The sequence below is a fragment of the Furipterus horrens genome, unplaced genomic scaffold (assembly GCF_987537825.1).
Source record: "Furipterus horrens unplaced genomic scaffold, mFurHor1.1.pri manual_scaffold_2, whole genome shotgun sequence".
Lineage (NCBI taxonomy): Eukaryota > Metazoa > Chordata > Mammalia > Chiroptera > Furipteridae > Furipterus > Furipterus horrens.
This window is the reverse complement of record NW_028327172.1, coordinates 133,582,665-133,600,157: the sequence shown is the minus strand read 5'-3', so window position 1 is coordinate 133,600,157 and position 17,493 is coordinate 133,582,665. Positions and strand designations below refer to the sequence as shown.

Genomic DNA, 17,493 nt, shown 5'->3' with positions numbered 1-17,493 from the left:
GTGTGGTTTTACTCTTACGTGATTCTTTTCCTTTTGCAAATGTCCCCAGCCTTATGTTAGCTGGCGAGGACTACTGTAACAAAACACTACAGACTAGGCTGCTTCAACAGTTTCTCACAGTCCTGGAGGCTGAAGTCCCAGATCAAGGCGTCAGCAGCGCGGTTTCTCCGAAGACCTCACTCCTTGGCCTGTAGATGCCTCTTCATGTGTCCTCTCATGGTCATTCCTGTGTGCGTTTCTAATCTCCTCTTCTTATAAGGACACCAGTCACATTGGCTTAGGGCCCACCTCAGTGACCTCTCTTAACTTAATCACCTCTGTAATGACCCTGTCTCCAAAGACAAGGGCATTCTGAGGTCATGCAGGTCAGGACTTCAACGTATGAGTTTTTTGGAAGGGACACAATTTAGCCCATAACACAGATGTAGCTTGAGAGTCTTGGGAAAAGGTTCAAGGAGAAAGTCCCTCCTCTAAATTCTTACTGCCACACAGGAAGAATGGGCTATCTCTTCCAGTCACAGAGGACAAGGAGAGTTAGAAGACATAACTGAAGAAATTACAATCCATTATTAGTGATGGAAGAATATTTACAAACCAGTGATTGTAAAGATGGCATGAACTATAAGATTTTAGGTTATTTCCAACATTAAGGATATCTAATGTATTAATGGTACTCTCAATTTTTTTATATTCTTGGATGTGACACCTATGAAAATTTTAACCAGAGATTACTCTTCCATGGATTTGTGTATCCAAAGCCAGCATTATGCTCAGCACCTGCTCACCAGACTTTGGCTGAAAAATTTACCCAGTGTATTTAATAATAAGGAAACTAAAATGCAACTACTGATTGTCACAGCTGAGTGACACTGCGCTACAACTGGGGTTTGAATTTAAGCAGCAGTGCTTCATCTTTCACAAAATCTGCTCTGCCCTGCAAACTGTAGCTGATATCCATTAATTCATTTAGTTCATTTCCACGATAATATGAACCACAGCAGGCCCATTTGGCATTAATCTGAGTGTAACAGGCAATTTTACAGCCAGTCTTCATCATAATTTAGCATCAATTAATGTGCAATCATAACCTGTTACTGAAAACTGAAAGCACATTATAGAGATGGAAATTACCTTTTCTCCTTACTTTATGGCTGGTTTTGGGATGTTTTCTTGAAAGAAGCAGTTACCAAAAGAGTACTTTTAATTGTTAATGAAATATTTACCTTTCTTTATTTCTGTATGTATTGCTTCACGTGAACATGGTTAATAAGAATGACATTAAGTTAAACCTACAAGCCTCAGTGAATATCCCAAGGGACAAGTGAGAGCTTCAGGTATCCTCTGCTCTGTGCCCAGCCACCAGCACCCTGGGTCCCTGCACGCTGAGAGGACTGCACTGTGGGGCCCATGGAGAGGAGGATGAAGCACCAAACCACCTGGGACAGCCCGTTTCCTTTGCTCACAACACTGAGAACACTAGCCAACTGTTGTTCTTGCTTTCTGTTCTTCATGGAGAGTGTGGCTCCTCACCCAAACGGTGATCTGTATCTACTTTTAGGCCCAGGAGAACAAATGGCATTGTTTTCTGGGACTATACACATTCTCCGTTCACCTGAATTCTCATCTAAGCTCTTTCCCCTCTATCAAGCCAGCTACCCCATAGCTATGTATCTGCGCTCTGTTATTTTACACATAGACACATGCATTTTCACTACTGGTTTAGCATCATTGACTTCCAAACTCCCTAAAAGCCAATAAAAGAACCAAATGACAAATATTCTTAGTAACTGTCACTTAAAGTGCATTTTGTAGGTCACAAATCACTTTCACATGTGGTGTCCCATCATATTTTCACAGTGGTCCTGTAAGGAGAGAATATGGTGACAGTTCCCTCTTTTACACGTTAGGAAACTGAAGCCCAGAGAGGTTAACTGGTTTGCCCACATTCCCATAGCTAGTATATGTCTGTGAAATGAGACCTGAGCTGCAGTTTTCTGTCTCCAAATGTCATGTCCTCACAACTGTTAGTCGCCTGTTGCTGCATCGTCTGCAAAGATTAAAGCTGTAGAAACTCCGTTAAGTACCATCTGCTGTCCTTTCATGTGAGATTCATGAACTCAAGAGGAAAAAGTAAACTTTGGAATTAGATTCTCCACTGAGTAGCTCCATGAATTTGAGAAACTTAAGGTATTCTTTCAACCTACTTTTTTCATTATTCCTATCTGTCTTGCAGAGTTTTCTCAGCTAAGAATTAAAAGATAAAAAAATGAAATAGCACATTGAAAGTACAAAGCAGAATTCCTGACACACAGTAGGTCCTGAAAATGTGATTAGAGTCTAGGCCATCAGATAAGAGGGTGTGCATTCTTTTTTTCTTCTTTTTAGTCCTCACCTGAGGATATGTTTATTGATTTTAGAGAGAGAGAAAAACATTGATGAGAAAGAAACATCCATTGGTTGCCTACCCAATGTACCCTGACTGGGGATTGAACCCACAACCTCGGTATGTGCCCTGACTGCAAATTTTTGTGTATGGGATGATGCTTCAACCTACTGAGCCACCCGGCCAGGGCAATGGTGTGCATTCTTTGAATGAGGAAAGAGAACTCTATTCCTCAGCATTCTTTTTTTTTTTTTTTTGCCTTGAAAAACTGGGTAAAACAAAGAGAAGGTTTAATGCTTATTTGCAGTGATGTTCAAGTATAATCAGGTCCGCCTCTCTGCTACTTGCTGCTGCTTCTGCCAACACACATTTTTGTCTGGATTTTCAATAACTTATTCAGGTCCCTGGGCAGATAGGGCATACTTTTTTAAATAGAATTGTTCTGGAACTGAGACTAACCCATCCAATTGCACCATAGTTTTATGACCTTTGAAAGGTACAAAGAGAGTATGAAACTGCTAGGCAGCATCCTGAACCAGAGAAATACTCCATTTTGTCTGTGTAAAGGAGACAAAGGGATTTGAGAAGGAAGCCTCCTTGCTCACCCAGCACGTTGCTCTCAGACATGGCCCTTCCTTAATGAGTGAAATCCAAATTCTAAAATAAAGTTCCTTCTTCCCCTTCTAGGTCTTCCTAGCAGAATTCAAGAAAACCAATCAATTTTTTGCCATAAAAGCCCTCAAGAAAGACGTGGTTTTGATGGACGACGATGTTGAGTGCACAATGGTAGAGAAGAGAGTTCTCTCCTTGGCCTGGGAGCACCCGTTCCTAACGCACATGTTCTGTACATTCCAGACCAAGGTAAGGCTTCTGTGCAGACAACTCTTCGTCCACCTGCCCCTAGTGCACGTGCCTGTCCCAGCACAGTGCCCTGGTGGCACCCTCACTGTGAGATGTGGGGTACAGTCTTCCCATTTTTCTTCTTGACCTTTCAGTCCACCTTCCATCCATCCAATCAAGTTTCTTCTCCTCTAAATACGATTGAAATATTACTTAGAATGTTTTTAATGTCATCAGTTGGGAAAGGGCTTTCCTTCTGGATTTGTTTGCTTGGGTTTTTTTAGAATTTGGTTTAACTTATACCACAACCAGGATCTGTAGCAGTTTGTGACTTATTTGACAAAGCAGTGCTTTATGAGGGGAAAAAATGTGATGCCTGTGTGTTTACCTACATATACCTATTTGAAGAGACAGAGATTGGGAAATAGAGCAGAAGGCATGTGTGCTGTTACTTTCCTTTATGAAGTCAGCAGTGGAGCAGTGTATACAGTGGGCTTATCGAGGAGCCAAGACCCAAGCATTGAGGGAAAAGGTGAATTTTGTCAGGAGTCTCTCCGGCTCTGGGAAGATTCTTGTCCTGATCTCCTTTTGCCTTTAATTACTTTTTTCCTCACTCAAAAGTTATCCTGGGTCATTTTTAGAAAATTTGGAAAATAGTTATACACTCAAAGAAAATCATTTATAATCTCATCCCTTTGGTATACTCACCAGTAATACTTTGAAGCTTATCATTCTAGATTTTCCCCCAGTGAATTTTTAAATATAAAAATAGAAACTTATTATAAATATCAACTGTTCTATAACCTGCGTTTTTTAACACTCTGTATATCTCCCCACATCTGTGGATAGTCTTCTTTAGCCCAATTTACCTAGTTAGCATATTTCTAACTTTTTTTCTGGTTTAAATAACACTGAAATGAACATCCTTGTCCTTATAGATCCCATGCACAAGCATTACAATTTTTCCTTTTCCTCCTTCTACTCTCCTTCACCTTGTCACCATCATACAAAGCCTAGTAATAATAGGCAGACCCATGTGGGACCATGTGATTAAGGTCCAAAGAACATGAAGTTTTTCTCTTTCTATTTCAAGCCTTGATGATAATGCACTACTTTAGTGCAACTATGAGAATAGAGGGCCTCTAAGCTGCCTCCAGCCACAGAAAGTATTAGCTGGGAAACTGGGAACCAATCAGAAAATGTAGACAGCAACTAGGGCTTTCATCCCCACTTCTCCAGCCCTCAGTAGGTACTCAACCAATGTTTAATGAAAGAACAAATGGATAAATACCCTTAGCCAAAATAACGGGAAACCAGACCATGAAAGAGCACTTACTAAAATATACTGTATTCAAAGCACTGTGAAGGATATGGAAACGTATAATACAGTTTCTGGCCTTGAGAAATTAGAGTATTTCACTCTAATAAAAGAGGCGAGCGTGCTACTGCTAACAGTGTGACTAAAGTTACACTGCAGAATGGAGACTCTAAGCACCAGAGCTGAAATCCTAGAAACTGGAACTTGAATAGGCAGAAAGAGCTGGGGACAGCAGGCATGTGGGGGTTACAGGAGAGAAAGAATGAGGGAGGGAAGGGACCGCGAGAAGCTGCTTAAGGGAAAGTAGGCTTATTTTCTGAAGCAGGAAGGAATTTGGAATTTCTGAGAATGAGTGAGAGAGATTTTCCACTAGAAATTTCCTCCTGGAGGTCATATGCATTGGTATGGGCGGGTGCAGACATGTTTCCAAAGGGCCAGTGAGGAACTCTACCACACGCTCCCAGTCTGTTCTGGTTTTGCTGGGCACCCTGGCGCTGTTTACAAACTCACTTTTCCTCTTCTGGGGCTTGTATAAATGCTAAATACACTTCAGACCAGGCTTCTAGGGCCATTATGTAACCAAGTGGAGCTTGGAAACTTTTCCCCAGTGGATTTTTTTCTTTCTTTAATATTTGTATGTATGATTGTCTTCCTATCGTATGGGGAAGGCTGTTATCAATCTCACTTTGTTAGAATGTAGATATATCCCTTCTCTGCTTATCTCTCGGCCCAGGCAGCGCTCACTTCCTTCCCCACCACAGGAAGTGCCTATGGGTTCCACACACACAACCATAGTGCTTTCTTCAAACAGGGAGTCAGTGCAGGAGAAAATGCAGCAGAAAATGTGCACAAATGTCAAACATGACTGGCTCATGACTTAGATTTCAAGGCATTGAGTCATTTTAGAAATAAGGAATGGTGGGGGGGAGAGCTTGCATTACACTTTCTGAAGGACCTTGAGTTGCTCTTAAGATGTCCTGACTTACTATTCAGATCTTGCATGTCAAACAAAATAACCAATTAAGTACCACAGGTGAGTGTATAAAGCAACAACTGATATGAATGATGATTTGCTCTGGGAACATTTTGAAAATGTCCTTTTTGAGAGGACAGTCACCTTTGCGTACTTGTGAAGACATTAAATAAGATAAATGGCTAATTAATTTTCTAGGGAATTGTTGTGTTTTTGGAAAAAGTTATTTATTTGTTTTCTGCCTCCAAAGAGGCCCCCTGTTGAATGCCAGATTATTCATGAGATTCTGAGGACAAGATTCCCTTGTAATTTGTAAGGATCTGTAGATTAAATCATTAAAGGCTTTTTAAAATTCATTTATGAGGGACAAATGACCTGTTGAAGTGTGAAAATATGGTGAAATCATTTAGGAAGTTACGAAGAGTGAAAATAGCTGTGCACTGGGCTTCTGAAGAACTTCCACCTCAGCTCAGCCATCTGTCGTCAGGACTCCGGGGCTCTTCCTCCCCGGCCCTGGATAGAGAGCAGGAATCACCACACAGAAGGGCTGAAGGGTAGAAGCTAGGCACCATGTGTGAAAGCACAGTGCTTGGGACATAGGTATGTAAGACAGTATCAGTGGAACCTGAACCTGAATCTGAATAAGGCTCAAAAGGAAAGAACCTTTGAAATTAATTTTCTCGGTGCCAGATCAAAATAACTTTGTGCTTCATTCAGGCTGTGACAAAAATCACTGGCATCAGAGTCTAGTACAAATCACCATGATATGAGGTTGCTGTCTTAGCAGGAGGAGAAAAGGCCTTTTTATTCTTTTATTTTATACGAACATTTACTATTTTTAATATTTTATTTTCTGTGTCTCACAATGAAGTCTGTATGTCTTAAATTGCACAGTCCCTCTTAGTATCAAACTCAGTATGTACACCAGCTAACCCTCACATACATACTGGATTTTAAACTCATATGTTCAGAACCTATTTTCCATTATTTACATTTTTTTAAAAGTAGAAATACGGAAAGTCCACAAAAAGTTTTACCTATAATAATAATTGTCATAAATTTTCAACTGTACTAACAAGTAAAATAAAAATTATTAGAAACAAATTCATCATAAAACCTTGAAAATAATTTCATAATTTATTTTAGAAGGTCATGTTAAATTAATTTAACAAATTCTTCTTGGGTACCTACTGTTTATAAGTTCTGTATGTTTCCCAAAAGGGGCAAGACAATAAAACTGTATGAGGATTAAATTACAAAACTATTTCCTTTTCCTAATTCTAATTAGTAAATAAATTTTTAAAGTCCTACCTCAGGAAAATAATATTCTGCTTTATTTATTTTTAAGATACCACTAATAATTAGATGCACTACTGTTTTTCTTCATAAAATTCTTTTTAAAACTGTATTAGAAGTTATCTCCCAATTTCAGAATTGTCCAACTGTGAAATAACGCATGCCAATTAGAAATTGCATCAGCTGCTAGAAATGAGGACAGAAAATAACAATGACTTAAATGAGATGGAATTGTTTATCTCTTCATATAAAAGGAGTGAGACATGTGTTTCAGAGCAGGTATGACAGTTCATGATGTCACTCATCAGAGATCCAGGCACCATCTGCTCCTGGTTCCATCATCCACAGCACTAGGCTTCCATCCTCAAGGACACTCCTCAGTCCACTATGGCTGCTGGGGCCCAGCCCTCATAACCACATTCTAGTCAGGAGGAAGGAGAAAACAGAACAAGACCATGCCAGCTCTCTTTCCTTTATTAAATCACTTTCCCATAAGGCCCACAAAAAACTTCTGCTCACATATCTCTGACTCTTCTATTGTTGCAGGAGAAGCTAGAAAACTTTCTTTCTATTTTATTCTGGGCACTTTGCATCCAGAATAAAAATTTTTACTAAGAAGGAAAGGTAGGCAACCAGCTATCTTTGCTCCATCATATATATTAAAATACAGAAAAAAAATATTATTTTAAAAGCCTACTTTTACTGAGAGCCTGTTTTGTTCCAGATAGTTTCCTAGGAACTTTAAATATATTATCTCATTTAATTCTGTTAGCCCCAATGAAGTCAATGTGATTATTCTTATTTTACTCATGAGAAAACTAAGGCTAAGAATAATGAACTTTGCCTAAGACTATTCACCTGGTAACTGGGAACAATGTTCCAATTTAACAATATGTCTCTGTGTCCAGGTATCGGCCTCCTATATAGTCAGGTCATGTAAGTATCTTAGGGACACATCATTGCTGCAGTAACTAAATGCTGACCTACAGGGAAGACAAAACACTGAGAAAAATAATTTGCCTCTCTTTTTAATTATGCTAGAGTAAAAGAAAGACCAATAATTAAACTATCCTGCCCTGACCAGTGTGTCTCAGTTAGCTGGGTGTTGTCCCACAAAGCAAAAGATCACCAGTTCCATCCCTGGTCAGGGCACATGCCTCGGTTGTGGGTTCAGTGCCCCCCTAACCTGGTCAGGGCACATATGGGTGGCAACCGATCAATGTTTCTCTCTCACATTGATGCTTCTCTCCTTCTCTGTCTCCCTCCCTTCTTCTTTCTCTAAATAAAAAAATAATTTTAAATAATTAATTCAGTATTTAAAGTTTCTCTGATTTATCTCTGAAAACACTATGGAAAAATAAGATGGTTTAGTTCCAAAATTAGTTTGGAAAGGAAATATGCCTCTAACTGTGAGAACACTGTTTCATGTTGTTTTGTTTTGTTTTGAAATAATTTCCTTAGAAATTAAAATGAACTACAGCCTGCCTTCATGTCTCCTTTGAATTCTGAAAGGTCTATCTGTACTACAGTCTGTCTACAAGTAATTATTTAAGAAATGTTACAACTTCACACCTAAAAGAAGTTTTAGATGGTGTGAGAACACCTCCGGGTTCCTCCTCAGGCTGCGTGAAAGGCGCTACGGTTTTGTAGGTCTCCGTAAGCAGGTTCCCAGCACCATGTCAGGGGTCAGAAATTGAATGTTAATTCACATTTACACCACTGCCCTCGACCTCCACACTCCCAGTGTGAACCAGTTCAACCTTCTTAGTATTACTTTGAAATGTCTCTAGTATGAAAAAGAAAATCGGGTTTCACTTTCCACTTATAGAACACACAAAGCTTGACTTCTGGGCCAGCCTAACCATGGTGATCCCTCTGTTAATGGTTTCAGGTTATAAATTTACGCCTGAAACTTTGTATGACTTTCAACAATTGACCTAACATTTCTTTGTAACCTTGTCCTCTTGTGGCCTCCAAAATGATAACATTTAAAAAAATAGCACGTGCAGAGGACTTTGAATCCTTCGTGAAGGAAGTGCCATACTAACTGCAAGGTTTTTATTATTATTTGAAATAAAAGAAAAACTCCTCAGCAGAGCAGTCGTTTAAAACGTATGTCATTCTGATAGTTCCATGGTTTGAAAGCAAAAAGCCATCTAAGATTGCCAGATGGTTTTTACTTTCAAGCATTTTGTTCAGAAACTGCCTCATCTGAAGCTCTCAACAATACTTTTTAATCCACCAACACTCCAGCTGAGTTAGGAGGCTGGCAATTATCACAATTTTAGCACACACACAAAAAAAAAAGAGAGAGAGAGAGAGAGAGAAAGCCACAGGAACCACATCCTCCAAAACACTTATCCATGAACTGAGACAAGAATCAATGTTTTGTGCCATCCCCATTTGCAGTGACTGACAAGCCTGTTTTCTGTAAAGCACTGTGGCAGTTTCCTGTAGTGAGGAAGCTTGGAAATGGTTAACTCATCTCTGCCATGTGCTTCAGAAGCCCTCTCTGTGCAATTAAACTGTGATTTGGCAGATGTTAGATTTACAGTGAACTTACAAAAATTAGTATATTTATAGATTTATGGTAAATTCATGTTGCATCCCCTCCCCCAAGATACTGGAGATAATCGGCAATTGATGAGCAAATATTCAGGCATCCTTTGACTCTAAGCTCTCCCTGGTGAGTCTGAAATGTCACGCCCTTTCTGCACACCTGCTCTGTAAGCTCACAGACATCGCCTCACCTCTATGTGACTTTTATAATGTCTCTTCAGGGCTCATGTGACCACACTGTCAGTTCATTTCTCTGTCAGCTGTTCTCTCAAAGCCCCAAAGGTACTGCCACTAGCGTCCCTCATGACATGAGCATTTGCATCTACTTCAAGAGTGTCGTTACAGGGAAGTGTCTGCTATCCTCTGTGAATCTGCCCGACTCCTTTGAAAGCTTGCTCAGAGACTACCTCCTCCGTAACATGTTCCGATGCGCTAAATCCTATTTAATGACCATTATCCGTCGCCCCCTCAGGCTTCTCAGCTTACAAATCCCAGAAAGGTGATTTGTTCCTGTACTGCTTGGCTTTTTCTCTGTTTTCAGAGGCACCTACTTGGTTTCTCCATGTAAATAATACATTCCTTGATACCAAGAAGCATGTTTTGTTCTTTTCCTTTTTTTCATTTCCTCGCAGAATGCTAGATAATGTTCGGGGGGAGGGTGGAAAAAAAGAAAAAGAAATCATCCTATAATAAATCATACCGGCCAGCTATAACACAGCTGCCAGAACCCTCAGGTGCCAGAAAGGCTGGTCCTGGGCAACCTCAGAGGAGAGGATGCCCCCTCAGCATACCGGTGCCCTTCAGTGCCACTGGTGCCCCTTCACCCCCAGCTCCCAGGCCCCTGTGCCTCGACTGCAGCTCCTGAACGGTCTCGATCCCCACCTCATTCTCATCTCTTCATCTCTCCACATGAAAACTTCTGTCACTTCAATGTCCTTTGCTTGACCAGCAGTCTTAGAGAAAACAAAGATAAGCAGCATATGGCTGCTTAATATGAGTTGTTCCCAGCAGTAACTTCTCCTAAAATAGGGCCCTTGGAGAAGCAGTATGACTGCACAGCATCTGAGGGGCCATGGCACACCCTGAGGAAGGGACAAAGGTGGGACCCTGGGAACAGAGGAGAGTTGGGATAAAGAGGCTCAAGCACTGAAACCCAAAAGAAGCCTCCTCTTCAGAAGTAGGAGGACGAAGAGGGGGAAAAGCAACAGAAAGATCCCCCGGATCAATAAGGAGAGGACCATCAGAATAGGCTCAGTGGAGAGAAAAGAATTTTAAAAAAGAGGGAACAGAGCGTTCAGAGTGGTCAGGTAGCCAACTGCTGACGTATAAAAGGAACAGAAAGAAGTATCTTAGTAGGAGGTAGAGGCAGATGTCAGGTGACACAGGCATAAGGACTCAGTGTCACACAGACGTTGTTCAGAAAGTGTGTTTCAGAAGATGGAAGCATGCTCGGATTACAGGGTTTAAGGGTTAAGAGTGATGGAGAATGCTTGAGACAGAGGAAGAAACCAGACAACAGGGAGGAATTCAGGGAGGAAGATTCTGGAAGAGGAAGGGGATAGGATAAAGGCTACACTAAACTGGTAAGTACGGTTGTCACTTCTGACACAGAAGTGAAAGGAGGAGACTGACTTAGACAGGGAGGACCTTTGAGGCTGCTCAGTGATTGCAATCACCCCAATAAAGTAGGACGCCACCTCGGGCTGGGAATGAGAGGGCCTGGAACAGGACTGAGAACCTGGAGACACAAAAGAAGCTTGAAATGTCAGCAACAGGGGCTCCAATAAAGATTCAGTAAGAGACAGAAGCAAAAATTTCAAGGTACCGCCTGAGGGCCAAAGTTTGAAGAGAAAGTGTGTGATGGGAATTTCCCAGGGATGGAAACTGGCAAGGTGAAACCAGCCTCGAAGACAAAGAAATAAAATTTACTGTGTGACTTCTAAACCATTCCATTACTTGTATTTATCCAGAATGGGAGTGAGCTCGTAACTCCTTTTAAAAAATAAGCAATAATTCTCCAGGAAACTCCATTTTAAAAAATAAAATTTAAATAAAAAAAAACTGTTTCTAGAAGACAGTTACAAATATTTTAAGTGGACACTGTCAACCAAGATAAATAAAAACATGTTTCCAGAAGTCATCATTTCAAGAAAGGTTTTAAGCTGAACCTGCAATGCTACCTTCTTTGTGTAAATTTCTACCTTTATAGGGCAAATAAACATAAGAATTTAGTAGAACTTTATAAGTTTATTGTATAAATTCCATATGAGGAAGAATCTAAAGATGTTTTTTCCAGTCACGTATATTAGCATTACTTTGAATGTATTAGCTGGCCTATTGCTACTAGATTTTGTTTTGTTTTGTTTTTTTATTAATAGACTTAATTTTTTAGAGTAGATTTAGATTACAGAAAAAGTGAGTGGGGAAAGTACAGAGTTCCCACATATCCTTCCTACCCCAGCCCCCCTAGTTTCCCCTTTTTTTTAACATCTTGCTTTCGTGTGGTACATTTATTATAACAGATGAGTCGATATTGATACATTTTATTCACTAAAGTCCATGGTTTATATAACTGTTCACTTTTTATATTGAACATTCTATAGGTTTTGACAAATGTATTACACATATCCACCATTATTGTATCACACTCAACAGTATCCCACTGCCCTAAAAATCCTCTGTGCTCTACGTCTTCATCCTTCCCTCCCCCAAACCCCTGGCAACCACTGATCCTTGTACTGTCTCCATAATTTTGCCTTTTCCAGAATGTCATATAGTTGGACTCACAATCTGTAGCCTTTGCAGATTGGCTTCTGTCACCCAGAAGTAAGCATGTAAGTTTCCCCCTTTTCTTATCATGGCTTCAGAGCTCTTTTCTTTGTATTGCCAAATAATAGTCCGTTGTCCGGATGCGCCACAGTTCATTTATCCCTTCATCTATTGGGGGACATCTTGGTTGCTCCTAGCTTCTAATTTGATTTGTAATAATCATTTGTTTTTTTAATGACAGACTCAACAGATGTAGAATTTTTTTTAACATAAGGAGTCTGATCCCCTCAATTTAAGGAAATTGAGACCCGAAGATCAGCCTAGCTGACTACAGTATGGTGTTCTTTTCTAGATTATACTATCAACCCAAAACTGTTAGTAAAGTTGTGATTTCAATGTATCTAAACACCGAATCTAACTCACAACTTAAGAGGAAAATTATCTATTATATGTCTTAAATCTTAGATCTAAGCAAAAGGGGTTCTACCCAGCCCCCTACTTTAGAAGCCTCCCTTCAGCCTTCCTCCAGCCACATGGAGCAAGGAGTCATGCCCCTCACAGCCCCTATACCCATTCCCAAGCCATGCTCTGGGACTCCAAAATTCCAAACCCAAATAGCTCAAAGCATGTGTAGACATCTTCCTAGATCCTGTTGGGGGGAGGGGGCAGGACCTTCCCAGAGTAGCCACTTAGCTAGTGCAAGACTTGAAGCAATTCTAAATTTATCACTAGCCTTGATTATTATTAAGGTATATGCTCAATATATATACACAAACATATATACATATAGATAGAGAAAAATATAGGCATATAGTACATATTTAATTGTATAGTTGATGGGCTTGATTTATAACACAAAGTTTTAGATATATGGTATGAGGCATCCATTTGTATTCTTGGTTTAGACCTTGTACATGTTGGGATGATTCTTGAGGTCTGACTATAATACAACTAAATGCTTTCCTTCCTGTGGACAGAGTAACAACATACATAACAAAAGTCAACATGAACTAACGAGTTCTTACTATATGTAGGTACTGGGATAAATACTGTACATGGGTTATTTCATTTAATTTTGGAATTTTAGATATGGACCAGCTCCCCCTTGTTCTTCAGGGTGTACTTTCCATTTGGGTATAATAGAATATTATAAGTAGAGGTGAATTCTACTCTATAATTTCCATATTATTATACTATAATCTTGGATGCTATGGCATTTATTTCACATGCTTAATATATGATACTCTTAAAGGGCTGCTGGTATATCTAGATATTTTGTAACAAATATGTAATAAATATTTTATTCTAATTTTACTTCTTCAGGCATTGCAAATTTACTAGGCTTTGAGGAAAAAAATAGTAGCAAAAAAAATGACTACAATTATTATTTTTCTCCTTTTCCACATTACTTTTTCTAGAGAGGGAGTATATATTTCTGACCTCGTTTGCATAAAATTTGCTAAACTCTCTGTGTATTTTCAAAATTAATTGTTAGTGGCCTAGCAGAATTAGAACCTAAAAGAAGATTAATTGTTACTGTTTTGATAAAATCTTTAGCTAATTTCTCTAAGGCTATGAGGTTTTCATTTATCCAATCAACCACACACATTTGGCAATTGTTAGCTATACTGAAAAGTCATTGTTGCTAAATAACTTCCCAAGCTCTTTCTTTTCATTCTCTTATTAAAAAGAAACATAATTATTCTAAAGGGAAAGCAGTGTAGGAGTTAGATCATATAAGTTCTAAAAAATAATAATAATTTCTGATTCCATCTTTACATTTCCCCCTTTACTAATTCTAGAATATTCATTCACAAAGTGTATTTTTAAAAAACTATCTTATGTTTTAAATATTGATATATTTTGACAGCCTTAAGACTTTTAACTTCTCTAAATGATATTTGTGTATGCAGACACAGCGCTGTGAGAACTATACAACCAATTCTGTTAAAGATACCACTTTAATCTTGCATTTAATCACCTTTCTTCCATATTGTGAAAATAGATTTTTATTTTAATGATGCTTCCTTTTTTAGATCTTCCTGTTCTTTTGATTCTTTTTGAGATAATTATTCTATTTGCATTACTTTGATTAAAAGTGATTTTTAAAGTTTATAACCAGATGATTCTTCTACCCTGTGCCTGGTTATACTTTCTTCATGATTAAGCCTGCCAGTTTCAACTTACGTGAGCTGAAAAAGACAGCACCTGACTTGACATCAGATACTTCATGCAAATCTCCATGCCAGCACTCCAAATAGCAATGTTCATTTGAATCTATCCGTGAATCAGACTTATTCTAGACCTCTCTGAAATTGATATACTGACGGAGTGCAAGGGCCTAGCTCTTCCTTGTACTTTGGGGAATTTGCTCTTCAGTAGCCTAAATCTGAACAAGAATAATCTACTCCTTTGGTAAATATTGAGCATATATACCATATAAACATAAAGTGGTAGATAAATCAGTCACTTAAAAATTTCAAGTAAATTTTCTTATTTTCCTTCATTATAAAATTATATCAAAACATCCTTTAAAAATTGGAAAATACACAACAGTACTATTAAAAAAGAGAAAGTTTTTCCTAGTTATAGCATTCAAAGATACCAGAGGTAGGATTTTGGAATATTTCCTTTCTTCCCTTTTTTTTTTTTTTTTGCATCTTTTTTTCTCTGTAGCAGTGATAATTTAGTAACTTTAAAATCTTCAGTAGAGTAGGTCATTTTCACCTTCAAGGCATATTATTTAAAACTACATTTTATGTTAAAACTTAATCTGTCCCCTGAAACCCCTCTGTGCTCGTGTATATTTCTCAACATGTGTAGCATGTATATCATATGTAATAACTATAGTTATAATAACAACAGTTGACATTAATAGAGTATTTACTATGTGCCGATCCATGTTCTAGGCACATTACACATTTTAGGGCATTTAATCTTCACAGCAACCTTATGAAGAAGACACTATTTTATCCCAGTTCTATAGATAAGGAAAATGAGGTGGTCCCTTTAAGGGAGTAAGCAACACATGAAGGTCAAACAACTATTAAGTAGGGGAGCCAGGATTTAAATTCAGGCAACTGATGGCAAAGTCCATAGGCCTAACTGCTATATTGCCTCTCACTAGAGACCTAATCATATCAGGGAAAACAGTTTTAAAATTCACAAAATGGAGTCCTGTTTGTACCTCTGTTATGAAGGGAAATAATCTGTTTATTAATACAAGAAGACCCTGTGGGACAATTAAGCCAATAAATAGCAACTGAGCCTGAGTCCCTGTTGCAAGGTGCAAACCCCTAGAAACCCAGGCACGTTATTTCTGGCATGTACTAATGAATTGATTGAAGGCAGTGAATTTTACTAATTAGAATTTACAGTAGAAATATAAACATGCCCTAATGAATAAGTTTGCTGGTCTATGGAGAGCTCTCTCTTTCTCTTTCTCTCTCTCTCTCTCTCTCTCTCTCTCTCTCTCACACACACACACACACACACACACACTAGGTTTAGATATAAAAAGTAACTTCTGTTAACTTAATTGATGGCATATTTCTTATGAAAAAGGCAACAAATCTGTTTTCTAGGATACTTTAATTTATAGCTCAGTATAGAGGAAAGAAAGAGAGTACTCCAGATTCAGAATTGCCCCAACCTTCTCAATTACAAATATACTTAAGAAACTGAGTGCTGGTGTCACCAAACTGACGTAGGTGTTTAAGTGCAACACTGAGACTTTTGGGCGAGCCCAGCGTCCAGTCTGTCCACCAGGTGTGCTAGCCAGATGCCACCTCCACCCCCACCTGGTGCCCCTCCAAGCACACGGCTTGCGCAACACTGACCCCAGCTCTGTGGTCTGTTTCAAGGCAGTAAGTCCCTCCATGTCCTCATGATCATATTGCTGAGGATGCCAGAAAGGCAGCTCTTACAGGTTGTAATTCTCCACTAAAACCTTGAAGTAAGGATGTAAACCTTGATGAAGGGGACCCCACCTCTACTTCTGACAGTAGTTCAGACTTAGTGCATCAAGTGTGTTAGTAAATAGACTGAGAGTCACGAAGGTAGAGAATCCAAGATAATGCCTTGCTAAATTCAGACCAGAAGTATTTAAAAGATCTGGCTTTAAAAAACCACTGAAATTAGTATATATGTTATCTGAAAAATTATTTTTTCAGTTTTTAGATTAGTAAACTCTTTAATATTCTATTCTTGTATACAGTGATTACCTTCATTTCTTCATTTTACCAGCATAAATCACCTTTACAGTAAGATTTCATGTAAATATTTCACAAAGAAAATGAATAGAAAGGGAGTCTCCCTAAAGTGATCTCGTATTTTTATAAGAACGTAGGAAAGCCAGTTATGCAGTTTTTTCAACCAAGCAATGAAAGATATTTGTGGAAACTGGAAAATTCAATACTTTGTACACAGAATTCTTTGCAAGAACACTAGACTATTTGGAATTCTTGAAAGTTCTCTCTCTCTCCATATATATGTATATATATTATATATATAAATAATATACACACACACATATCTGTACATGTGTATATATAAATGATTTTGCAAGACTATAATACATACCATTTTTAAAAGCTCCCAAAAATATTGTCACAGAGCTTTAGATACCCATTTATCTACAGAATATCAGTATTGATTATTGCCTTCAGTTGTCAGAAAATCACAGCAAAGCTGTTGCTCTTGTTCTTATAGTCTGGCAAACAAAACAGCATGCATGCCACATGTGTGTTTGTAACCTGGAGAGCTGATAGATAAATAAATGTTATTGAATGATATACCAAATGCTTTCTTGTTAGCCAGGGGTTGTTCAGCATTATTGAATGAATCACTTCTTCCAGTGGCCCTAATACAACTGTACTGTCAAACCCCTACTAAAACTCACTTCACCAACAGGATGGAAATATGCTCCATATTTGATGGTTCCATTAATAAGATCAATGGATGAAGAAAGAACACTCACAGAACTCACTCTGAAGACTATGAAGCTTTATAGGAATGCTCACTTTACAGATCAGTCTGTTGCAGTTGACAGCAGAGGTTTCCAGAACCCTAATGTGTTTCCTCCTGCAGGAAACCGGCTCAGTAAGGCACCTCCTATTTTAAAATTCACTTTTCCAAGGAGCTACTAAGTAGGCAAAGTGAAAAAACTCACCAAATGCTTGGACTGAGGCCAGGATCCTAAAGGTTGAGCTCTACTCCTGTGTTTCAATTATTTTTCCAAATCAGAGATAATACTCTTCTTCCAGCGGGTCTGCTGACAGTCCTTTCTAAGAGAGTAAGATGCAAGATTCAGAAACAAACTACAAAGACCAACCAAAAAGCCATTCTCCTGCCATT

The 17,493-nt window shown here is 38.7% G+C and overlaps 1 protein-coding gene across 1 annotated transcript in view; it reads left to right on the top strand.

Annotated features, from left to right (window-relative positions):
• The window catches only part of PRKCQ (protein kinase C theta), a 68,844-nt gene that overhangs the window by 27,380 nt on the left and 23,971 nt on the right, over positions 1-17,493 (top strand). Inside the window, exon 11 of the mRNA XM_090266481.1 lies at positions 3,071-3,244. Within this exon, the coding sequence (XP_090122607.1) occupies positions 3,071-3,244 (174 nt within the window). The remainder of the gene's footprint in view (positions 1-3,070; positions 3,245-17,493) is intronic.